This window comes from Clupea harengus, chromosome 1, assembly GCF_900700415.2.
Source record: "Clupea harengus chromosome 1, Ch_v2.0.2, whole genome shotgun sequence".
NCBI classification, from domain to species: Eukaryota; Metazoa; Chordata; class Actinopteri; order Clupeiformes; family Clupeidae; genus Clupea; species Clupea harengus.
The window spans coordinates 7,107,460-7,133,258 of record NC_045152.1 but is presented as its reverse complement, the minus strand read 5'-3'; the positions used below and the strand labels follow the sequence as shown (position 1 = coordinate 7,133,258).

Genomic DNA, 25,799 nt, shown 5'->3' with positions numbered 1-25,799 from the left:
GGGCTCCTAAAATGATCCAGCTGTCTTGGGTTGCAGTCTTTTCTAAAAATATAAACAAAAGTGTGCGAGGCATTTTACGAGAGAGACTGCCAAAACCTCTTTCACGGAATCAATTAATTTCAGTCTCAAAGGAGATTGATGAGAGCTGTGTGTTTTCAAAACATAACATGGAGTCGTAAACCTTCTCAGGCGCACGGAAAGGTCTACACCATCAATCACTAGAACAAAGGCAGAAATGAAAGTGATAGTAAGTCCCTATTTCTTTCACTGAGCTGATTTTGAGGAAGAGGGGAGTAAAGCCCCAGCCCTGCCCATGACAGTTCCAGACCAGACCAAACCTGTCAAGATCCGCTCCCATATAGGCGCCGCTCTACTCCTCCAACTGGCTGTACACTCATACAGATCATATCAGTCAAAGGTTGAACTAGTGCTGGGTGTGGTTAGCTTCAGCTTTAACACACCAACATCTCTTTAAGACAAACTTTTCCTTTCATTCACATCTCTATCTATTCATTTAGTCGATGTTTTTTTTTTTATCCAAAGTGATTTACGGTACAGTGCAGGTATACAGACTTTTACTAGTCTATGCACTCCCTGTGTGATGGAACAGTCCTGTACCAGTTTAGCTACACGAGTGAATTTGCACCATGATACGAATTAAATTGTATTTTTGAAGCGATTGAATCGCAGATCAGTACATACAGTATATTCCCACAATGGCGAAACTATTGTGGTCCTCAGGGAACTCCTGTGGGCTTCAGGGAAAAGCTTATCTTCAAGGTACTGGATTCTGGTTAGAGATTATAGATAGATTATAGATAGATTAGAGATAAATGGGTCATATATGTCACTCATAGTGGCTTTAACTCTTCATTTCCAGTAAACGAACCATGATGCTAGTTGCAGCTGCCACACCACTTTTCTTTTTTTTTTTATGACCCATCTTTTATCTGACACAGTCTTTACGGTCAGCCACAGTACACTTTTTACTGGTACAGCTAGACTTTTTCTCACAGTGCAGACTCCATCACAGCTTCAGCACTAGGGTTGCAAAGGGGCGGAACATTTCCATGGGAAGTTAAGATCGGGAATTTTGGAAATTTTGGATTTTTTTTTGTTGCAAAAGTTAGCCTATAACAGGGAACTTTAAATGTAGTTGAAAACAAGACTAGGCAAGCCTAGCTCAGCTGGACCCTGGATGCAGCTAGTTGGGAACATTTTCTGCCAGAAACGTAAACATATGACTTTCTGTTGTTTTTGAACGTCTTTGTCATTACCTAGCATAAGGATTATTTGTTTAGCGATTATTTGTTTATATAAGTGTTATAAAAGTTTATTTGTATACAGTAGGCTAACTTTTTACAGCAGTGAGAGTAGGATGTATGCATGTCCACGCAAAAGTACGCCATCACCTCGATAGCTTGCGGCTGTTGGGGTCCATCAAAAAAGTGCGAGTTGGGCGACTTATCGAAAATAAAGGTAATTACTGCAAATTAAAGGCTGAGCAATAAAAACGTCATGCAAAACTTTATTTTAAAGAAGTATGGAATGCAGCACACGCTGTGTTTCTTTGCAGAAGGATGTAGCTAGCTATTGTAAACCAAATTGACAGAATTAATGGATTCGTGTTTTATTTTTATCTCAACCCGACATGATCAAATGCGTCAAATGAAAGTCCGAAGTCCTCTTGTCCGAGAAAGCACGCTGTATCCATTATCGATTGAAAACGCAAACAGGTGACTATATTTATAGTCCACAGGAACAAAATTGTCTAGCTGGCAAGTGGCTAACGCAATTCTAGATCTTGCAGCATGATCTTGGTTAAAACAACCTGATTTAATGCAAATTCAGTTGAATTTCAACCCTGTGCAGTGCATTCCTCATCACATGTGCAGTGCATTCTTCCATCACATGCACAGATAATTCCCAGCATTTTGCACATTACAGGATGCTGGGATTTGTCATATATTGTCATATATGACAAGGTAAATACAGTTAGTATAAATTACCCCAAAATTTCCAGTTAATTCCCGTATATTCCCATATATTCCTGGAATTTTGCAACCCTATTCAACACAGAACATCCCAGTGTCCTCATTATCACCAAGGCAACCTAGAGAATGACAAAGGGAGCCTTGGAAACAAATGCAGCAAAATGAATGCAGAACTTTGGCATGAAAAATGTTCATGACCATCCTATTACCAGAACTCTCCTTAGATTGTCAGGTGTGAAGGGAACATGATGGGAGCATGGAGCTCAAACAGGAGATCTTGGCCGGGCACAGAGCTCGGAGCACCTGACTGCTAATGACTCGAAGGAACCGCTAGGTTGTAACATAAGCCTCAAGCACTGAGTACTTAACCCAATAAGCTTTAAACTTACACTCTTTGTTTTGTCAAGTTTTCATGGTCCTGGAGGAGTGGCTTAGTACCCATCTGAGGAGACATGGTCCAGTTGGGGGAGTAGACCGCCGCCGCTCATTGTGGGTGTCTTTTAAGGATCGTTTTGGGACCTATCCATTTCACCCTGCGCTCTTTCTTTCTCATCCCCCTCTCCACCTCGCCCGCTCCCTCCCTCCTTCCCTCCATCCATCTCCCATCTGTGTTGTGCCTGCCAAGCCTGTCATGGTGCGTGCTCTGATAGAGCGCACAGTAAAAGGTCAATGTGGGTGGTTTGCACGCCATGTTCTTGTTGTCTTTGTCAGTGTTGAGTTGTGTTTGTTGAAATGGCGGCTGACTCAGGAAGGTGGTAAAGTGATTGGGCTAGATCATGGCCGGTGGAGACTCAGTTTCATCACTCCACTGAGTCGTTAGTCAGACAATTGAGCCGATTCCTGAGTTAAGCAATCACGCATGTTTGTCTGTGCATGTGAGTGAGTGCGCGGGTGAGTGTGTGTGTGTGTGTGTGTGTCTCTCGTGTTTAGTTTTTCTTGACTTCACTGAAAAAAGAGAAATAGACTGCTGGCATATGCATTTCAGCAACAGTGTTTAGTCTTCCTGGAAGAGACCTATGACCTCAGGGCTAAATGTGTTTGTAAGGGTTTGGACATGATGCATAAGTCTAGCACTGCTCTGTATATGGTCACTGTCAACAGTGTGTGTGCGTGTGTGTGTGCGTGTGTCAAATTGTCATTTGAAGTGGGAGTAAGATGCTGTCTTTTCCCCGACCCTATCCTCCGTGTGCGTTTGTGTGTGTGTGTGTGCGTGTGTGTGCGTGTGTGTGTGTGTGTGTGTGTGTGTGTGCAGAGATTGAGATGGTGGTCATGGAGAAGTGTAAGATCTCAGATGTGTCACTGACGGAGCAGAACATCACCGATGAGGAGAAGAGCGCTGCAGCTGCTGCCCGTGGGGAGGGACAGCAGAGCAGGTACGCGCACACACACACACACACACACACACACACACACACACACACACACACACACACACACACACACACACACACACACACACACACACACACACACACACGCACACACACGCACACACACGCACACAAACACACACACACGCGCGCGCGCACACACACACACACGCACACACGCACGCGCACACACGCACGCGCACACATGCACACAAACACACACACACACACTTGCACACAGACAGGCACACACACACACACACACACACACACACACCTACACTTACACTTCCACACGGACAGACACACACACACGCACACACACTTGCACACGCATACCCTTACACCTGCACACACACAAACCTACCTACACCTGCACACAGACCCCCACACACACACACACCTGCGCACACACACACACACACCTACAAACACACACCTACACCTACACCTGCACACGGACACGCACTTTTCATTCAGTGCTGTGTTTTGTCCCTTCCCTTGGCCCTCTCCCCCAGGCCCTTCCTGGATATGGTGTACAATGCGCTGGACTGCACTGAGGACGACTACCATGCCCTGTTTGTGCTCTGCCTACTCTACGCCATGTCACACAGCAAAGGTATAGGGCTTCAGTCATCACACACACACACACACACACACACACACACACACACACACACACAAGACACAGCAAAGGTATAGGGCTTCACAGTCATCACACACAAGACACACAAAAACACAGACATACAATGATATATGATATACAATGAGACATGCCACCATACAGAGGGACAGATTCAAGTAGACACTAATTAATAAGTCTCTCTCTCTTACTCTCTCTTACTCTCCCTCTCTTTCTTCCTTTCTCTCTTTCTCTCTTTCTCTCTTACTCTCCCTCTCTTTCTCTCTATTCTCTCTCTGACTCTCTCTTTCTCTCTCTCTCTCTGTAACTTTCTCTTTGCCTTTGTCTTTATCTCTCCCTCTCCAACCACACAAAGATAATTGTTAAGGACAGGCAATCACAACTGATAATGCATGAGTTTTTATGCCCGTGTGTGTGTGTGTGTAAAACCGTTGTTTTATTATTAACACAAGAGGGGTGTGTGTGTGTGTGTGTGTGCACTTGCTCATTCCGAGAGTGAAAGCACCCCCCGCACGCTCTAACAGCCCTGCATGGAACTTGACCAGTGGGAGTGGAAAGTTCACCTAAGGCAGACGTGTGTGTGTGTCTGTGTCTCTGTGTGTGTGTGTGTGTGTGTGTGTGTGTGTGTGGTCTGTCTGTCTGTCTGCCTGCCCTTATGTCTGTGTGTGACCCATCTGTCTATCTAAACTGAAAGAGGTGCTGTCGATGTATGCCATGGCCAGTGGTAACATGTGGTTGTATCTTCATCATAGGCATGGGTTGTCTTTAGGTCAGAATCACTCCAGACTTCAAACAGTCGCTATACATTGACATTTGTTTTTGACACAAGAAACAAATTTCAACAAAGTTGAATAGAAATAGAAACTAAATTGATGGCATGTGTTTGTTTTTATATTAGCTGTGGCCTGAGGCACTCACCATCTCACAGCCATATAAATCCCTGGCAGTTTTAATATTGGGGAGCAAAATGTCTCCATAAACAAGGTCATAAACAAGGTCAGGTCAAACCCCCTTAGTCGTGGCGATTACTGAAAGTCTTGATATCCAGAGCAGACGGTGCTCTCTGTAAACCCCGCACTTACTATACTGCGTAGTGTTCATTGTGAATGTGAAAGGAAACTTGGTGTCTGTCTGTCTGTCTGTCTGTGTGTGTGTGTGTGTGTGTGTGTGTGTGTGTGTGTGTGGTTGTGTGTGTTCGTTCTTGAGTGTCTGTTTTATGCCTGGACTTTTCCACCTGTGGAGTGTGTGTAACCACATGCAATGGTGCGTGTGTGTCTGTATGTTTGTTTATGCAAGTCCTTGTTTTTATGTTCACCCACCTCTCCGTGTGTGTGTCCGTAAGGAGATTTATGTTCAACCGTCCTTGTGTGTGTGTGTGTCCGTAAGGAGGTTTACGTTCAACCGTCCTCGTATGTGTGTGTGTCGGTAAGGAGGTTTACGTTCAACCATCCTCGTGTGTGTGTGTGTGTGTCGGTAAGGAGGTTTATGTTCAACCTTCATCGTGTGTGTGTTTGTGTCCGTAAGGAGGTTTATGTTCAACCGTCCTCCTGTGTGTGTGTTTGTAAGGAGGTTTATGTTCAACCGGCCGTGTGTGTGTGTGTGTGTGTGTGTGTTCTCAGGTATCATTCCTGCCCTCCTGGAGAAGCTCCAGCTGCCAGTGCCTGACCAGGAGAGGACGTCCTACAGCCAGGTCCTGATGGAGAGACTCATCCGTGTCATGAATCTGGCAGCTCAGCCAGGTGCGCACACATACACGCTAAGAACACGCACATACGCGCGCGCGCGCACGCACGCACGCACGCACGCACGCACGCACACACAGACGCACGCACGCACGCACGCACGCACGCACGCACGCACGCACGCACGCACGCACGCACGCACGCACGCACGCACGCACACACACACCATCGAGTTTCCTTTCACATTCACAATGAACACTAAGCATTGTAGTAAGTCACACACACACACACACACCATCGAGTTTCCTTTCACATTCACAATGAACACTAAGCATTGTAGTAAGTCACACACAAACAAATACATTTTGGATGATGGATGACGTGACGCACAGTCTCCAACATGTCACGAGATGACTAGCCAAAACATTTTGAGGCCATTGTATTTCACACACAACTTAGACACTTCACTGTTTAGTATTGATGGCATACACACTAGGAAAGTAATTACATTGGCCGAAATTAATTTATTCAGTGAAGTGTAGCCTATAGGTAGTTTTGAGAAATCAGATAATGCTCATTATGATTATGATATGATTGCCATGTGATTACGAGAATACTGATGATGCATCCGTATCCTACTGATACACAAAAATCCTGATGATCCAGAAACCTTGTCCCTGTTTGATGACTCTGAAACTACCCCCACTACACAAAAATGTCAGTGACCGGCTACTTAAAATTGAGATTACTAGATCATCCACATTACTAGAACATCCATAAGTACAATTACTCATAACAGATTCACATCTTGTATATGCTGATTTTATTCATAAATTGATTAAAATGTAGGGGCTTAAATCTTCTTTTTGAGGTAAACCACTAGTCTAATAAACGAACTAATAACAGCAGGGGTTGCTGAATCTCCTGTGAAAAACGCAGTCAGGTTTCTGTTAGTGGCACCGTAAGATTAACTGATCATTATCCCTGAACAAAATAACAAAATTAAAAACATTTCTTTTTCGGTAAATACATCTTTATTTTGTATGTTATAATGGGTACAACATTAATGACATCACTGAACATATGTTTGTTATAGAATCAATTATACAACGATGTCAGAAAAACTCGAAACGAAACCACCTCACAGGCACACTCCTCTCATAACTTTGGAACCTTCTGGAATGATTGTGGCGGCTGGAGGGTGCAAGGTTCTGTTCGACAGAGGACAAACATTGTATAGCCTAAATGTCAAATGACAAACACTGATAACAGTGAATGAACTGTGCATATGGTGCTACAACTTTCACTTAGGCCTGTAGTCCATTCAGTGAGGATACTATTACAGCTGCACAATCATATCTTATCTATCATAGCCCAATGAGTTTGTTTTGTACAGTTCGCCATTTCCTTCTCTACAAAATGAAACATAGACTCCCATCCCTTCCTGCTGGCACGTCAAAGAATAAAAAAAGAACATTCCTGAATCACTCCAGCAACATCAACAAATAACGTTCCTGAATCACTCCAGCAACATCAACAAAACGCACGATTATGGACAGTTGCGCTTTGCATGAAATGTCGATGGTCTTGGCAGTAATTGGTCGGAATTTTGTTTCAATCATATTCAAGTTGAGAACAACCTATTACATTAGATAATCTCTTCTAACCAGGTGGGACTTATTGCCATAAGAGGCCATGTAACTGCAGAGGGGCCACGGACCTGACTAGATTTACATTGAAAGCAATGGACAGAAATATCTATGGTAGTGAAACTTTGGTAGTGGTAGTGAAATCTGTGCGCCTCAGGTGAGAGTGTTGCTGTTCCACAGATTGCAATACCAATAAGAAGTTGAATTCAGAGAACAATGTAATTTCTGTGGCAGGATAACGACCACTTTTCTCTGTTTCAAAGGAAGAAAAAACATGATTGTTGTACGTTTTTTTTTGTGGTGAAGTACTTCTTCACCTGTAGTAGCAGTAGCGAAACATCCTCTGCTCCGTATGCCTCAAACTTACACCATGGATTTAGCTCTATATCTAAACCTTAAAAGTGTGAGCAGTGGCGGCGCCAGACATTTTTTTCTGCAGGTGCTATGGGGGAGCTCGGCATTTTAGTGAGGGTGCTATGAAATTAGGATGATAGCCTATGTGTCACATGGTTCTCTACTACAACAACCTTACATGTTTGCTCTCTGAAGCGTCTTTGGGGTCCTTGAAAAGCGCCTATCAAACCGATTGTATTATTATTATCTAGGCTTCTTCCGACAGACGCGCACATCTGCGACGGTCACTGACAAAAGGCATACAGCATGTTATAGAGTCCGCAATCCCAAATACCTAATTTACTTTAAAACACTTGTGGTTGTGAGGATTAAAGTTGGGCGACAGGTGACCACTACCATGTCAGATAGAGTGAAATTAATCTTGGAATAGCAGATAGAATTAACTAAAACAGTCAAAGAGTCAGAAATGCGTTAAAAAGGTATATATTATTTCAGTTCACAATCATCAGTAATCACATAGAACCTTATGTATAGCCTACCTAGCACACAGACAGACTGCTTGTCTTAGGCTAAAGAGTCTCTGATTTTTTTTAAGGCGTCTCCAAAAGAATCCAAAAAAGAGGAAAAAGGCAAAAAGTTAAAATCTTCGGCAAAAAAGGGCATCTTCGTTGCTATTCAACCGAAGCGAGTCTTCAGCGACACAGGGCAATCAATGCATGATCAGACAGCTTTCATTAATGTTACACAGCTAACAATACCTTAGTTGCATTGTACTCCAACAACGCAAACTGTCCCAACCAGCTTTTACAAAAACTCCTTTGTTGGACTCCAAACATGCAAGGTGGATATTTCTGGAGTTTTGGTCTTCTCGGACCATCCTGAGCGTTCAAGCTAATGTCACTGATGCTGCTAGCACCATGGTTAGCACCCTCAGTAGTGGTGGAGGGTTGACCTCCTTGACCACAACGTTCCTCTCCTTAAAAATCCACACCAGAAACCCCTGGCATTTCTTCTTCTTCTACGTCACTCTTGTTTCTTAATTGTTCTTCCAAACATGGCCATTTAGGTAGCAAAAACCGATGCATTGTTGATATTCACTTGAAACTACCACGCACTAGTTCGCTTTCTCCTTCAACCGTCCAGTAACGTCAACATTCAAGCGTGCGACGTGAAAGTTGGGTCAGGCTATGACAGAATGATTGCTCTGTGTCTAAAACAATTTAAATCTGTTATTATTTTCTTTTGTGAGTTAAATATTATTATCACACAATAAATAACGCAGAATTAAATTAAATAACAATAATAAATAAACCATTATTTTCTTGGGGGTGCTATGGGGGTGCTATGGCTAATCCAGGGGGAGCTAGAGCACCCCCTAGCCCTCCCCTGGCGCCGCCCCTGAGTGTGAGCCACACCACACCACAGCACTCGATGCATTCGCCCTAATTTCAACATGGCTGGCAACACACAAAGTCTGCCCAGCATGACCTAAAGCTAATTTAATAACTTGGCAAAATCATTTTTGCTGATTTCATAACATGAGCAAAATTCTAAGCGAAAAACCTGGGTTAGTCAGCGCCTTGTTGGGGTGTGTCCGTGCACAGACGTCGGAGCTCAATGTGTAACTTTAACGTTGTGGATGTACTGTGAGGAGTCTCACATTCACGCCAGGCCTTCCTCCTGGAGAGTAGACATATTTGTGTCCTTTGAACTGTTCAGAGAGTGTTTGTGTACACCAATTCGTTTTTTTTGGCCTTCGTTCACAGTGAACTAGTATGAAGCCACTTAAATATATTGCGTGATAGCCATCTGTTTGGCAGCCAGTAACAACATGTTTTAAGGCAGGCCGTCTCGCCGACTGTTCCTAGGAACCTGTTCAAACAATGTCATAGAGAAAGTAAAACCACTAAAAAGAAAAGTGTTTTCATGCCTAGCTATTCGCTAAGCACCCAAGCATGTCCACCAATGATGGATGGATGTGGGTATGCTGTGTTTCCTGTTTTATTTTTTTTGGCAGTGTACTGAAAACATATCAGTCTCTTAGTTATTTTGAAACTGAAAGCATGCAAGGTCTCTTAAGGACCACGTGGATCAAAAAAGTCAAAGTGTGGTGACATTAATGTATTGCTTACTTGTTGTACACAATGGTTTTATTGCATTTGAGTTTCATCCAGGTTTTGCAGGAGACTTAAACTCCCCAGCTTTTATGGTATAGCTCTGATGGGACCATAGAAGTTGATGAAATGGTATTGTGAACAAGTCAAATTATTGTGTAACTGTGTGTGTGTGTGTGTGTGTGTGTGTGTGTGTGTGTGTGTGTGTGCTTTCTGGCAGACGGAAAAGTCCGGTTGGCCACTCTGGAGCTGAGCTGTCTACTCCTGAAGCAGTCTGTGCTGTCGGGGAGTCAGTGCATCATCAAAGATGTCCATTTGGCCTGTCTTGAGGTGACACTGCTTGGTGTTTATGTTTGTTGTGTGTGTTTGTATACATGTTTGTCTGTCTTTGTCTGGGTGTGTCAAGGTTATAATAGTTTTCCTTTTCATTCTGATCATATGTGATTTCATCATGTTTTCATTTTGATCATATGTTTGTGTTTAGTCTTTCGTGGATTTTAGTTTATTAGCGTTTGTAGGTTTAGTCGTTTTGGTTTAGGACGAAAAATTATTTGCTTAACATTTCAACGCTAAACTTAACTTAAAATTTCAGACTGAAAAGATACAGACCGGTTCCATGAAAGGTTGTGGATGTTTGTGCTCAACAGCCAATCAAATTGCACCCTATTTCTTTTATGCTCCTGGAGCACCATTTTGATTGGCTGGGATTGTTTATGGCTCCAGGCGAGCCACTATGTAAACAAAGTCCATTCCACACCTTTCCACCAAGTTTCATGGAAATCGAGCCTTTTGTTTTAGCTTAATCCTGTTTATAGACAGACTAACCAACAAACAAACTGCACCGACAACATAACCTCCTTGGCGGAGGTAATAACAAAAGCAGTGGGATAATTTATTACCAAATCCCTATTCTGTGGTTACTGACTCGGGATTATGTTACCTGATGAGGAAGATAATGAACCGCGTTACAATGTCCCCTCCCACACTAATTTCAGCAGTGAAGCTCTATGAAACTGCACAGAGATAAATTGAAAACAAATTGATAGAATTGAATAGCGCTCTCCACCTATAGTTGGGCCTCCAGAGCAAGTACAAGCTACCTCACTGGAGTAGAGACAGAAACCAGGCCTAGTCTGTCATGCTGCCATTTTCCTGAATAGAAAGGTTTATTTGTCTATAGGCAAATTAAATAGTTCCCAGGCTTAAAGAGCCTGAAACCGCACCATTACCCACTGTACCTTTGCTTCCCCAGCGGAAACACTGAACGGACAGCTAATGGACTGTAATTTTGGATTCAAATCCAGAATCACAGAATCTGCACCTTCTGTAGGCCTGCACATGAAAGGTTGGAGTACGATTAAACATTTCAACCATTTACTTCAGGAAAACAATATGACATGGGCTCCGCAGGATTCTCGTTCATAGTACGCACACTCAAGAAAGTTGTGCCTCGCACTCGAGTATCCCAGGCACAACCTGAGTGGCAGCAGCTCCATTTGAGATGTGCTTTTAGTGTTACCTCGTAAACTAGTCTCTTAAAAGCTAACGTCAGTTTTTTTAGCTAGCTGGAGGGGTGACTGGGATTCAGGATGAAATGATGGCAGTTTTTCAGAAAGGATACCAAAAAAATTAAAAAAAAACGGCTGTCATGAAGAAATAAAGAAAAGATCGTCATTGAAAAAGCAATCAGAATAAACAAAAAAACATCTTAACATCTTATCAGCGCCGAAAGTGAATTTCAACATAAGTGTTTCCCTGCCAATGTTTATTTTTTATCAATGCCAATTTAGATTTTTTTCAATGCCAAACTTAAAGCCTCTGTTTTAGCTCCATGAAGTTCCAGCTCGACATCTACGCCACAGATACTGTTTCGTTAACGTGAACTTGTCCCACTGTCACTATTAACTTTAATGTTGTCCTCACACAAGACTCACACGTTTCCTCCCTGACACATCTAATTTCTTCTACCTGATGTGTGTGTGTTTTGTGTGTATGTCCGTGTGTATTCAAATGATCTGTTCCTGTTCTTTGTCCATCGTTTCTTCTAAGTCACTTATTGCTACAAGGAAATGACTTTTATTGTCTTGTGTTGAAGGGGATTTCCCCCTGCCCTCTTTACTCTTTGCCTGTGCTTTCTTGTTCACAGATTGGCACAGGCTCTAAAGAAAGTAAACATGTAGCGTCTGTTATGCAGTCTCCTGTGCTCATGGCCTCTCTGTGCTGTCTTTGCTTTGCAGGGAGCGAGGGAGGAGAGCCTGCATCTCTTGCGCAGATTTTACAAGGCAAGTAAAAAGCAAAAAAGGCTGCCAAGTTGCGTTTTTTTTTTTGTCCTTGATTTAGGGTGGTAACTCACTTCTGAGCTCCACGTGTCACTTCTTCCTCCCGGTCCTATTAGAATGTGAGAGTGTAGTATTGAGTTGAGCTTGCCAGCGGGATCAGGAAAGTCCCGAGAGTAGCCTGTTGTAACCACGTCTACGCTGCGCCCAGCTCTTTTCTGGATATTCAGTGTGTTTCCCAAAGCCTCACTCTTTCTCTCTATCTCTTTTTTTCTCTCTCTCTTTCCCACTCTTTCTCTGGAATTCAGACAACCTTCTATTGTCATCCTTCATCTGCAGCAAAACAAATTGGCCCACTTTTATTGTAATGCAGACACATCATGATGTTCTAAACTCACATTTCCTTAGCTCACCAACACAGTTTAGTGGTTGATGACACAGGAACAGTACCTCAGGCCAGTCAGTTGATCTATCGTGAGCCCAGTCAGTTGATCTATCGTGAGCCCAGTCAGTTGATCTATAGTGAGCCCAGTCAGATGATCTATAGTGAGCCCAGAATTGAAAAATCTTCGGTATGTTGTCCAAGAAAGGACATTGCCTGTCTTAGGTGAGGACAATGACAAACTATGACCTTTTCCTTTGAAGAAGAGACTATTCCTTCTGCATTATCAGGAAATCACCACCTTCATGCAGGGACATTTTGTCTTGCATTTTGATTGTAGCTAATAATGCTATATATAATAAGAATATACTAATAATGCTATAACAACAATAATAATAATAATCTACTAATAATTCTATAATAATAATAATAATAATCTACTACTATTATTATTATTATTATTCTTATTATTATTTTCTGAGCACCATCATGGCTAAATCATGAATGAGTAGATTAGCAGTGCACAAACACAAACATGACATGAGTTTGTTATTGTTTTTTTTATCTTACTAGAATGTTGTCGTGCAACGGGAATTTCATTTCTGAGAAAAGCTCTAGCTAACCCTAATCACAGGCTTACCCTATTTACACCGCTTTTGCCTCACTCGTGTCTTTTGAACCGTTTCACTCATGTCTGAGTTCCTGTGTCGTCCCCCCCCCACTTAAACACATAACATGTTTAAAAACTAACATGAGTGTTCAGGAAGAGCTTATGTCAATGTTTGCAAGGTGAAATAATATCTTTGATAAAAATAAATAACAAGGAATCCTCATGCCATGGGTGAACTGTGTGTGATGATGAACTGTGCATAGTGATAACTCTAAAACATAAAAAAAAACTGTGGAAGTGGCTTTTAAAACATGTTATTCAGCACTTACAAATGTGTAGTAACATCCTTATGAAGGTGCTTGTCAACTGAAGTGTTGCCCAACTATCATATTTTACATAATTTTGCCTAGTTTGAGTTTAGGCTTTGGGAGCATATGACTCTCCTGAACACCTTGGATATAAAGCATTAAGGGCCCTGTTGTTAGGTCAGAAATGTGCTGTTCACCTGCCAGTACTGCCTGTGTGTTTTTGAATATGCCAGGTTCTGAATATGCCATAGTCCATGTTCTCAGAAGTCCAAGGGCGTGAGTGTTTGCTAGGCAAAGGAGTGGCCCGGAATCAGAAAAGGGACATTAATGCCTCATGACTTCCTTTAACTAATAATTTACTCCATTCATAGAGTAGTCAAGTCAACTTTATTTGTATTGCACATTTAAAACAACAGTTGAACCAAAGTGTTTTACAGTCGACAATAAATAGAGTATGGGAGTCGCCCGGAAGTTTGTAGTTTTTAGTGTTTTAGCATTTTAACACTTCCTGGTTCCAAAGAGAAAATCGCTATGGAAACATGAATGGGGATTTGCAAAGTCTGCGAAAATAAGGTCTGAGCCAAACAACGCTAGGCAAACCTAGGCAAAAGGTTGGGTGAGTTAAAATGTAGTTATCAGTTGGTCTTTTGTAACAATCTGAAAAAGAAAAAGAATGGACTACATCGCGTCCCTTGTCTCAGGCAATACGAGGGACTCTGGAGTGGTATCCATGGTTACAGGCGACAAATCACACCACACTGTTTCTTAAGTTACATAAAAGATAAAACATCTGCTTTATTTTATACACCAGATTATGGCTATTAAATCCTTACGTAATCGGTGTGTGTTTACTTGATGACTTTGTGGTTGTTGTTAGAACACGTGCAATCCCTGACCGGTAAGGCTAGCTATGGTTAGCTTCTGCTCACCCTGAGAAATTGGTGACTCATTAATTAAGCTAAGTGACTTTTATTTTTCGCTGGTAGCAGAGGGATAGTAACAGACATTTTTTAGAGATATAATGGGTCTACGGTCTATACAGAGACAAAATACACATGTATTTTAATGAAATTGATTGAATGTCGGGTCTCTCAAGCAGTTATTTTAACTGCCATGGGTGGTTATCTTGTTGATTTTCCAAAACCCCATTCATTGTCTCATAGGGATTTTCTTTTCTTTTTTTTTCATCAGAATGTACACAAATGCTTAATCTGCTGCACACAAAATGACAACAGTCACTCACACACTCTATTTAGACGAGAATTAATCAGAATAAAAGGAAATACATATCTAAAAGAAATGAAAGGGATAAAAGTAGAAAGAAAAATTGTGGATTAATAAAAGGATTAAAAAACAATAAAACACAATAAAAACCCAGCAAATTAGAATTAGATTAAATAGATAAGTGCAAGATTTATCAACCAAATAAAAGCACTAATAAAATAAAACAAATAAAAGACCAACGAGTTCGAGTAGGCTTGACTAAAACCAAAGAACCTCAGACTGAACTAAAAGCACAAACAAAAACGCAACCTCAGGGGGAAAGATCTGCCTTGAATGTCACTCCCATTAGTTCAGTGCTTAATTCCTCAGAATTCACTGATTCACAGTCCCATCTCAACTCTTTGGAATTCCAGTCAGGTCTAGCCAGATCGATGGTACAACTGGACTGGAAAGATTCCAAGATGGTAATCGAGATGGTGGGCTGGGAGAAAGAAAATAAATGTAATCAACTTGATGTGTAGCAGTTGTCCCTTCAGGGACCTTCAGGCTTAGTCAGTAGGAACTTTTGAACCAAGCAGCTCTAGGGACTCTGTTTTAGGGACTACCCACTGGGGAGCTCCCCTGAGAACTACATACCTCCTACGGCTTTTTTTCTGTTTGCATTTTTACTGCTAGCAGAAGCGCTGTAGTGACGTTAAGTCAGCTAACGATCGAGCAAAGATACCGCCTCTCCAGCTGTTGTTTTTGGGCTTTGTGGGCAGTTAAGACGTAAGATAACATGCTAATGTTTGACAGTTGGCTGACAGACACCTCGCAAATCACCTCAGTTACAATAGCTGGGTTATCAGACTGTACAGTGTCTATTTCTCTGTAACTTTGTAAGCAAAAAAAGCCAAACAAATTACGTTTATATACAAACTCTGTCGTCCTCCATCTTTTTGTTTATTTTTTCCAGAGCGACGCATGCGTTCGACCCATCACCGTACACTTGCGTCCCTCATGGTTCCTATTGTGCTGGGATAGTACCAACTCTGATGTTGGAACAAAAAAAAGTCCTTCAAAACAGCGTTCTAAGAACTATGATTGTTCTCAGTTCCTGCAGGGCAGACACACAAAAAAAGGGGCTACTTCCTCCCAGGTTCTAAGAACTATGAAAAAGTTTGGTTCTGCTCCGAAAGCACCTCCAGGTGTTGAATTCCCGGCAGTGGGATGCTCCTCTTCCCTATGACAGACCGCTTGGGACCTGGTGGAAGAGGCCCCCCATTGCCACTCCTCATCTGGTCTTCAGACAGCTGGCCACTGATTCATCTCCTCACAGTTCTCCTCTGTGTCTCTGTTTACTTATCTGCTCGCAACCAGTATATGTGTGTATGAACCTGTCAGTGTGTGTATTTGTGTGTATAATATTGCCAGCACTCATACATACACTCATACACATCTCTGTAAGGTACTCACCACCCTCAAACTTGTGTCCAACCTTGCATCCTCTTCTCCCGCAGGGAGAGGAGATCTTCCTTGACATGTTTGAAGACGAGTACAGGAGCATGACGGTAAGCAACCCCACCACCCCAGCAAAACCCCTCTTGTCTGGCCCACTTCCCTCTTGTCATGCTTAGTCATGTATGATTTCCATGTGCGACTGCTGTGGAATGCCATGTTTTTCATACATCCTTTCGGCTCTGGAACTGTGAGAAGCCTACACAAGGCCTACAATTCTATTGATTTGTCCTATATAAAATGTATGTGAGACTGTATGCACTTCATGTTGTCTGTCTGTGTGTGTGTGTGTGTGTGTGTGTGATTCAATGTAGTGTGTGTGTGTGTGTGATTCAATGCAGTGTGTGTGTGTGTTTCATGCTATCTGTTTGTGCGTGTGTGTGTGTTTCATGCTGTGTGTGTCTATGTGTGAATGAGAGATACTGTGTTCACTTCATGTTGTCTGTGTGTGTGTGTGTGATTCAATGTAGTGTGTGCGTGTGTATGTGTGATTCAATGCAGTGTGTGTGTGTGTGTGTGTGTGTGTGTGTGTGTGTTTCATGCTATCTGTTTGTGCGTGCGTGCGTGCGTGTGTGTGTGTGTGTGTTTCATGCTGTGTGTGTCTGTGTGAATGAGAGAGACTGTGTTCACTTCATGTTGTCTGTGTGTGTGTGTGTGTCTAGAGTAAACCTCTGAATGTGGAGTACCTGATGATGGACGCCTCTATCCTGCTGCCACCCACGGGGACCCCGCTGACGGGCATCGACTTTGTCAAGAGGCTTCCTTGCGGAGATGTGGAGAAGACACGCCGAGTAAGACTGCACACACACACACACACACACACACACACACACACACACACACACACACCACCTTCTAGTGGACTGTCATCAGAGGTAGTGAAATAAGGAACACTGCTATTGAATACAGCTATTGGCCAGAGGGTCACGGCCTCCAGTAACTCAGCAACTTCTGCTAACCCCTGACTGTGTTTCACAGCGTGGTTTTCCAGGGAACTAAACACAGCAGTGCTTTCATCATGACCGTTACTCATAGCACTGACATCAACACGTCCCAGTTTGCCTTAAAGCCTCCTCTTCTACAGAATTGGTTTCTTTCTAAATATATGATATGCAGCTGATTAGGAGTTTTTTTTTATTTTTTATTCCTATTCAGATGAAAGATAGATGAGCTCATGGTTTTGTTTCCACAACAGTAAACACTGCCTTGGAGGGAGGTGGCTTTGATGCCAAAAAAGATGGATTTTTTTTGTGTGTTTCTGTGTTTATGCATGTCTGGGGGGGGACGTGTGTGTGTGTGCGCACGTATGTGTGTGTGTGCATGCACGTGTGTGTGCGCGGATGTGGGTGTGCGCGTGTGTGCGTGCGACTGTGTGTGCTAATGTGTGCCTGTGGAACCATGCCTCTGTTTCACCTAATATGGGTTTGTGTATGTGAGTGTATTCCTATCTGGGGATGTGTCTCTGTGTGTGTGTGGGACTATCTATGTATCTGTTTCACATAATCTGTGTGTGCGTGTGTTCCCATGTGCCTGTTTGTGTTAGTGTGTGTGTATGGGTGTTCCCATGTGCCTGTTTGTGTGTGTGTGTGTGTCTGTGTGTCTGTATGTGTGTGTGTGTGTGTGTGTGTGTGTGTGTTCCCAAGTGCCTGTTTGTCTGTCAATTATCTTTAGTTTGTCTTTGCACAATCCTGGGTCACTTTACTTGTGTGTGTCTCTCTCTCTCTCTGCAGGCCATCCGTGTGTTCTTCATGCTGCGCTCACTCTCGCTGCAGTTGCAGTCCGAGCCGGAGACCCAGCTGCCTCTCACGCGACCCGAGGACCTCATCAAGACCGATGACGTGCTCGACCTCAGTAAGGCCCGCCTCACGGCCCCACTCACCCACTCACAGAGCTGCATTCACCTCCAGCAGCCAATCAACAGTGAACAAGTCAAAACCAGCCATGGCCTTCATCCAACCACAGACCATAGCTAACACAGAGCCGCATTCACAAATCTCAGTCAGTCAAAGAGCAGCAAGCAAAACTGTTTTGGCCAGTCAAATTATTTGCATGATATCTGTGTCATTTTCATCCAAGGACAGTGCTGTGAAATCTCAGTATTACATGTGAGCAGTTTAGAGAGTTGAGCAGCCAAGGAATCCATGGCTCTTACAGACCTCACAAGTCATTTTTATTCTTTTATTTTAGAAGCCCATTCTGCACTGCTAGGCATGCTTGTCTCTGTCTCTGGTCTGATGTGGTGAAGCAAACCCCACCATCACAGCTTGCAGCCCACCCCACAGATGCACACACACACACACACACACACACACACACACACCACATGCATCTTTAAAGCCAGTCACGCTGACAATCACACGCACAGACAAGAACCCACCCACTGCCTTTGCATATCCATCGTGTGACTCTTCAGTGTCTCTTTGAGAGTCGCCTGCTTTTGGAGGGAAACTGAGCGCTTTGAGTGACTCAGACATTCCAGACTTTGTTGTTGTTGGAGGTGGGCTGCTGCTGCTGCTGCTGCTGCTGCTGCCATCACCTCCACCTTGCCTACTGTCAGTTGCCATGGCCTCCGCCGCTCGCTCTCTGCTGCTGCTGCTGCTGCTGGTTCACCCACCGTGGGCAGACAGAGGATGCGTGCCGTGGCCTTTTCCTGTACACACTGCATACTGTTACTGTAAAGCCGCCCCAGATAGACATGCAGGCAGGGGGTAGGCGGGTAGGCGGGTAGGCGGGTAGGCGGCTGGATCAGGCACCGGAGCTGGCTATATAAGCATCGGCTCTGCACATGCTCAGAGAAGCCTCCACAGCAGCCAGCCAAGTGCTTTTGAAGTCTTGGCCTTTACTGTACTGTACTGTACTGTACTGTGTGTGTGTGTGTGTGTGTGTGTGTGTGTGTGTGTGTGTGTGTGTGTGTGTGTGATTTCATTTCATGTCACACAAACAGTTTCATTATTTCAATGAAAGACACGTGGCTCAAGATTAGGAAAACGTGATGACTCACAGGGGTTCACAATGCACTATATACACAGGGATTAAAGTATTCCGGCACCGTGCCGGATTTCCGGCGTGCGGCGTTTGGCTGCGAAAAAAAATATTTTATAAATTTATTTTTTTATTTTAAACACGTCTCGATATCATCACCATCACTTTTCGAGTTTATGAGTTCGTCTGCCAATGAAATGAAAGGAGCACAACACTCCCGCTCTCAAAATAACATTATTAGCCAATCAGAAGTAGATTGGGGCGGGTCTTGGGAAAATGTGCTTCAAACACCGACTTTTCTCTATCGCTCTGCCTAGGGTAGATGCCCGAGTAGAGAGACATCACACCAAAGGAGAGTAGGATGGAAATAAAATAAATGGCGCTGGGCATGGATAGAAGAGATGGGAAGGGAAGGACAGTAAGCCTTTTGGTAGCTGGTGTAAGAAGTTAAGAGAAGCAGGTGCTTGCTTTTGCACTTTGTGCTCGAGAAAGCTAATATATGCAACTAGCTCTCCAACACACAACGCCTTTACCGGGAGCAACATCCACAGCTGATGTACCGGCATCAATAACTGGCCGTGTGTGTGACGTGTGTTTGACGAAACTGTCAATATCCAATCGGCATGCCGCTATTTTAACACACACGGCATAACACCAGAGTTTAAAAGACGTACGGTATTTCGGAAAAGCTAAAAAAACGGCATGTTTTCCTTAAATGTCGACGAAGCCACCAACAAGTACATGGACAAAGTCCTGTTTTGTATTTATTTCCCAACATTAAAGTTACCAGTTGTACCAGTTACTACTTGTAACATTTTAATGTTTTGTTTGATATTTATTTTATTGATATATTCTCTATTAACAAAGTAATTATGGAAATGTTGCAATATAAAACTACATTATTATCTACAGTTCACTGTTGCACTTTAAGTAAATCGCTGTCCTTTTTCATATATCCTCAATGAAATGGTTGCAAATCAAATCTTCTTCCACTGACATACCCTTATAACATGTCACCTTGTGATTGTAGGTCATCTTGTAACCTTTCAAGGACAAAGCTTAGCAGCAAAACTTGATATCAAAAGAAATCGTGAATGCTACATGTGTTAGTAGGCTACCACATTGTAGTGAGGTGGAGTAGCCTACTATTGCTGACCTTTCTTGGGATTGCAGTTTCAAAAGTCTCACCATAATCTGCAATCATTTATTTCTAAATGTTTGTTTGTTTGTTTGTTTTTCTGACCCTGCGAATGTGTCCATGCCACGGGACACGCCCCCCCCCCCCCCCCCCCCCTCCCACACCCCCAAAAAAGTTCAGGCTCAGGATTTTTTTTTGCTTTAACCCCTGTATACATCCCTCTTTCTTCCTATTGTTGTCATCACATGCTTCATCCTACTTTACTTACTACTTTAAACAGTCGCTATACATTTACATTTTAACCTCACTAGAAACAAACTCCAACAAAATTGAATAGAAATAGAAACTAAATTGATGGCATGTGTTTGTTTTTATATGAGCTGTGACCTGAGGCACTCACCATCTCACAGCCATATAAATCCCTGGCAGGGTCGCAAAATGGCATAAACAAGGTCAGGACAAACCCCCTTAGTTGTGGTGATTACTGAAGACAATCTTGATATCCGGAGCAGACGATGCCCTCTGTGAACGCCACACTTACTATACTGCGTAGTGTTCATTGTGAATGTGAAAGGAAACTGCGTGTGTGCGTGCTGTTACTGTCTGATGGTGCCTCTCAATTTCTATCCTGTCAGGAAGTGGCATTTAACTCACACATACCCCACCCCACACACATATGCATTTGCATGTGTTTTTACATTAGTAAATCTGCTGCATTGCCTAGCTGGTGTTTATGGGAATTAAGCTGTGTGCACAGATTACACGGTTTAAACTCTGATCCCTGATGTTATTGTGTAAACAGCAGTGACTTTGATTGACAGTGATTTTTGTACTCTTAAATGTTTGTCCCATAACCTCTGGCCATCATCTCCCCCAGATAATCTAGCATTTTTTCATTCATTCATTCATTCATTCATTCATTCGTTCATTTATTCATTCATTTATTCATTATAATGAGAGACGGGTCAGAAGGAAACCTCGAGCCAATATTTTTTCCATGAAAATACGTAGCATTTTTGGTAATTAACAATTTTGTAAATACTTTCCTTTTTGGATCTCAAACATTAGCTTGTGTGTTGTCCTTGCAGGCTTGGGAGATACGTTTTATAATATGTAAACGGTAAACATTTGAAACAATCTGTAATGTTTAAATCTTTTTGTCTCGGACAAACAGATGCAGCACTTATGTACAGACTTGGAGCTGATTGTCCACAGCCTAGCGAACCTGTTCTTTTTTTTTTATTTTTTTATCAAATATTTATTTTTCTTTTCAAGTTTTCAACAGAAAAACAACACATAATACGACACATAACCCACCCTCCCTGACCCTTCCCTTCACAATTTGGACATATATAATTCGATGTCAGGTTGCATATAGTGAAACAAAAAGAAAAAAGTTAAGTACAAAATGATCAGATATAGAATTTACATGGCAATTATAGTAACAATAAAGCCTAGCGAACCTGTGAAAATGCTTCTTTGTGCATATGCCAACAAAGTTGTCCTGGATTGAAATTGTGTGTCTGATAAGACACCAGCCTTGGCATATGCACAAAGCCATAACAGAAAATGAAAGCAAGTCACTAGATCATATAACAATTGTGCCTGTACTGTATTGCACCCTTACGAATCCATCGTTTCAAGTCTGCGTGACTATGGCAAGGGTGAAACTTCTGCCTGGCCTCTGTGGTAGCAGTGAAGTCATGGCTACTCTAAGACAAACATCAGCTCTCTTTTCATTCTTTCAAACATTTGCACAAGAAGCGAAGACAGAAGAAAGAGCATGAGTGAAAAACCATCAAAACAGAAACAGAGCGGAAGTGGCTGGAACATCTCTTTTAGAGAGACAGACACTTACTCACAAAAACAAGAAGGGTGATGTGAGGCAAATCAAGAACCAACGCTCCCCTTCTCTCGTCCCCGTGTCACAAACAGTAGCATGTGGCAAGTCTTTCTGTTTTGTGGCATTGTTCCCCTCTGCCAGCACAAGTGGTCATTGTGTTGGGGTACGGACGGGCATCCCACACATCCATAGACCGCTAATTTAAAATGAGCGCTGGCCTGCGAGGCGCCTCCTGGCTCTGTGTCTGCAGCCAGCAGAGGTCTGAAAACAGAAGTGTCCCGATGTGACTCCTCTCTCGTGGTCTGTGTCACACCACCAAAACAAAGAATTTCACCCTAATATACATGTTATACATATAGCTGAGTGAGGGATCTTGCCCAACAGGCCAGTGCTCTTCATGATGAGCTGCTGAAACATTGCCATCTGCTTAGGGTCAGTGCCAGCTGCTTAGGGTCAGTGCCAGCTGCTTAGGGTCAGTGCCAGCTGCTGCAGCCACTTCGCCCTCTTCCTGAGAAGGCTGCTGCCTACACTAAGTGGGTGGATGTGGATGAACCGTTTGCAGAATTGGACAAAAAGTGTTGGATTAGCATCAGTGGAGTTCACCTTTGACCCTCTGATTAGGAGTCGACCCCCAACTGTCTTGGTGCTTTTGCTTGTGGACACGTGGGCAGCCCAGCTTCGTTTTGTGAAAAAATGATCTGTCGCTCTCTGATCCCGAACCTCCTCAGACACTCAGTGTTGGGCAATGTTGATATTTCGCTAGCAATGTAACCCCCATCAGATAGGCCATTTCGTAGGAAGTCATCTGCTAAAAAAAAAAAATACGTCATCAGACTTCTAAAGAACCGGGAGTAGGCTGTTGAATGTGTGTGGTGGTGTTTGTGCGATCCCATAATTCTTTCTAGTCAGTTTCCTGCTGTCATCCAGTGGTAACATGCTAAATATATTTTATAGGAGAATGGGTCACAGCTGGTGGTCTCATTGTGTTAGGAGAATAAGTTGCTGTTCCTTTCAGTTGAGTGTGTGTGTGTGTGTGTGTGTGTGTGTGTGTTGAATCAGATATCCTGAATCATGTCATTGCTCCAGTTATGGGTTAAAATCCCTGACAGTTTAGATCAAGTGCATGCACCCCCCACCCCCTGCACACACACACACACACACACACACACACACACACGTATACACACACGTATACTTGTTTAATGCTACTGTTATTATCTGCATCCTGAAGTGTGTGTTGGTTGTTTTTTTTGTGCCAGACAACAGCGATCTGATCGCCTGTATGGTGGTGAGTAAAGGTGGCATTCAGGCCCAGCGCTTCCTGTCTGTGGACGTCTACCAGATGAGCCTGGTGGAGCCCGAGACCAAGCGTCTGGGCTGGGGGGTCGTCAAGTTCGCCGGCCTGCTGCAGGTACCACAGAGACTCTGTGTGTGTGTGTGTCCTTGTGATTATGTGTGTGTGTGTCTCCTTGTGTTTATGTGTGTGTGTGTGTTTGTGTCACACACCTCACACTAATGTGTGTGTGTGGGTGTCTCCTTGTGTTTATGTGTGTGTGTGTGTGTCCATGATTGTCCCTTGCATGTTTGAATCTATAAACGTCAAATGTCCTGGAAAACCTGGAAATTACATTGAATGGGAGGCAAACTTTACGTTTTTTAGTTTTTTAAACTTTGCTAGCAATGTCTCTTCAAACACAATGCTGCATTTTTAAGCTAAAATTGACCATGACAGGAATTGTTTGGTAGCTTACAGTGGGTGTGATTAGCCTCATTAAAGACTTTGCTTAATATTACAAGTAAATGTGTTAAAGTATGGTGTGATAAGAGTCAGTGGCAGTTAATAATCCTACCATGCTTGACTCTAACTTTGAATCGTACATTTAAGTATGTCAATTTCAGTCTAGATTTGTCAGTAGCCTCTCATCACTATTTGTGATTTTCAGGCTAATCATCTATTGATGTTCAGGCAACAATGGTTGATGAAATTAATAAGGAAAATAGATATTCGGGTCATGAATTCATAATGTGTGTTTGCGATATTCCACGATCAATTTTTCATAAGGAGGTGATTTCACAGATAACTTATAGCCACAAACTGCAGGTCTTTTAAATCAGACTTCCACAGAAAGGAACATATCGGTGTATGGTGCGATCCCTGTCCCTGATAATATCCTGGAAGAGTCCTGGAAAATTATGATCTCCAGAAAAGCGTGGGAACCCTGAGTGTGCATCTCGGCTTCTATTTATATGTGTGAGCCTGTCTGTCTGTCTGTCTGTCTGTCTGTCTGTCTGTCTGTCTTGTGTCTGTCTGTCTGTCTGTCTGTACTGCACATGTGTGTATTAATATACCTGCATTTTGTGTGTGTGTGTGTGTGTGTGTTTAATGCTACAGGACATGCAGGTGTCCGGGGTGGAGGATGACAGCCGGGCCTTGAACATTATCATCCACAAGCCCACGTCCAACCCGCACGCCAAGCCCCTGCCCATCCTGCAGGCCAACTTCATCTTCGCCGACCACATCCGCTGCATCATTGCCAAACAGCGGCTAGCCAAGGGCCGCATCCAGGCGCGAAGGATGAAGATGCAGAGGATAGCTGGTGAGCGTGCGCACACACACACACACACACACACACACACACACACACACACACACACACACACACACACACACACACACACACACACACACACACACACACACACACACACACACACACAGCAGAGTAAGCCCTAACCCTACTGAAGTCAGTGGGAGAGTCATAGGATTTCACCAAAACATTGCCCATTATTTCTCCCTGGAACGATTAAGGGGTCCTTTGGAGCTATTTATCATAAAGCACATATGGTTGTGATCACTTTGAGCCTAAGACTGTCATTTGTCAGAGAGATGATATCGAGAAAATTGACTTAATTTCAGTCCATGCAGCTACCTGTCTATACTTGTAGCCTGGTTGTTAACCGGCTAGCTAAACTAACTAGGAAAACTTTGGGGTTTTTGAACCTGGGCACTATTTGTAGATCTTTTTTTAGTCCAAATTTGACTAGGGACACTTAACAATCGAAATTGGTCCTGTACTGAGTTAGAATGCTAAAACCAGCAACTGCAAAACAGCTATAGATTGTAATCCTATGAGGCAGGCATCTGCGTCAAAAAGTAAACAGCTTGTTTTCGCCACTGACACGCTCATAAATGTTATTGTAAGTGTCAGAGTACAGAGATGCACCTGCGCCTGTTTACCTCAATAACCTTAGAGAAACTGTAAAAAATGACTTTGTCAGGGTTTGATGTGTCTCTTCCTCCGGGCTCTGACGTAGCAAACCATAAGAGCGTATTGCAATTCTTGCCACAGGAAGAGAGGTCACGCTCTCAGCAGCGGAAGGAGGCTTTTGTTGTCATGTTAGACATGAAGCGGAGGAGTTTGAAAGAAGGGACAGCCCTTGTCATTTTGCTGGTATTCTCTTCTCGGCATGCTGTCAGAATGGACTACAAGCCAGACATCTTGTTGTGGGGAGCATTGGTGTACAAGTCATTCGTTAGGAATTCAGGGTTGTGTACTGTTTGGCTACTGCGATGTGTGCTGTGGGTGATTTAGGTATTAGATATGAGATATGTTTTAAATACAATCAGGAATACACTTGCAATCCTTCCGTGTGTTTGGTGTGTGTAATTGAGTCAGTGTGAATGTGGTTCTCATTCATTTGAGCCTATAATTTTGTATTGTAACAGTTTTAT

General features: G+C 43.1%; 1 protein-coding gene across 1 annotated transcript in view; it reads left to right on the top strand.

The window, feature by feature from the left end:
• The window catches only part of clec16a (C-type lectin domain containing 16A), a 47,850-nt gene that overhangs the window by 11,772 nt on the left and 10,279 nt on the right, over positions 1-25,799 (top strand). Inside the window, exons 4-13 of the mRNA XM_031577113.2 lie at positions 3,247-3,367; positions 3,883-3,983; positions 5,627-5,746; positions 10,027-10,136; positions 12,044-12,088; positions 16,106-16,156; positions 16,766-16,894; positions 17,834-17,954; positions 23,326-23,477; positions 24,459-24,663. Coding sequence (XP_031432973.1) covers positions 3,247-3,367; positions 3,883-3,983; positions 5,627-5,746; positions 10,027-10,136; positions 12,044-12,088; positions 16,106-16,156; positions 16,766-16,894; positions 17,834-17,954; positions 23,326-23,477; positions 24,459-24,663 — 1,155 coding nt within the window. The remainder of the gene's footprint in view (positions 1-3,246; positions 3,368-3,882; positions 3,984-5,626; positions 5,747-10,026; positions 10,137-12,043; positions 12,089-16,105; positions 16,157-16,765; positions 16,895-17,833; positions 17,955-23,325; positions 23,478-24,458; positions 24,664-25,799) is intronic.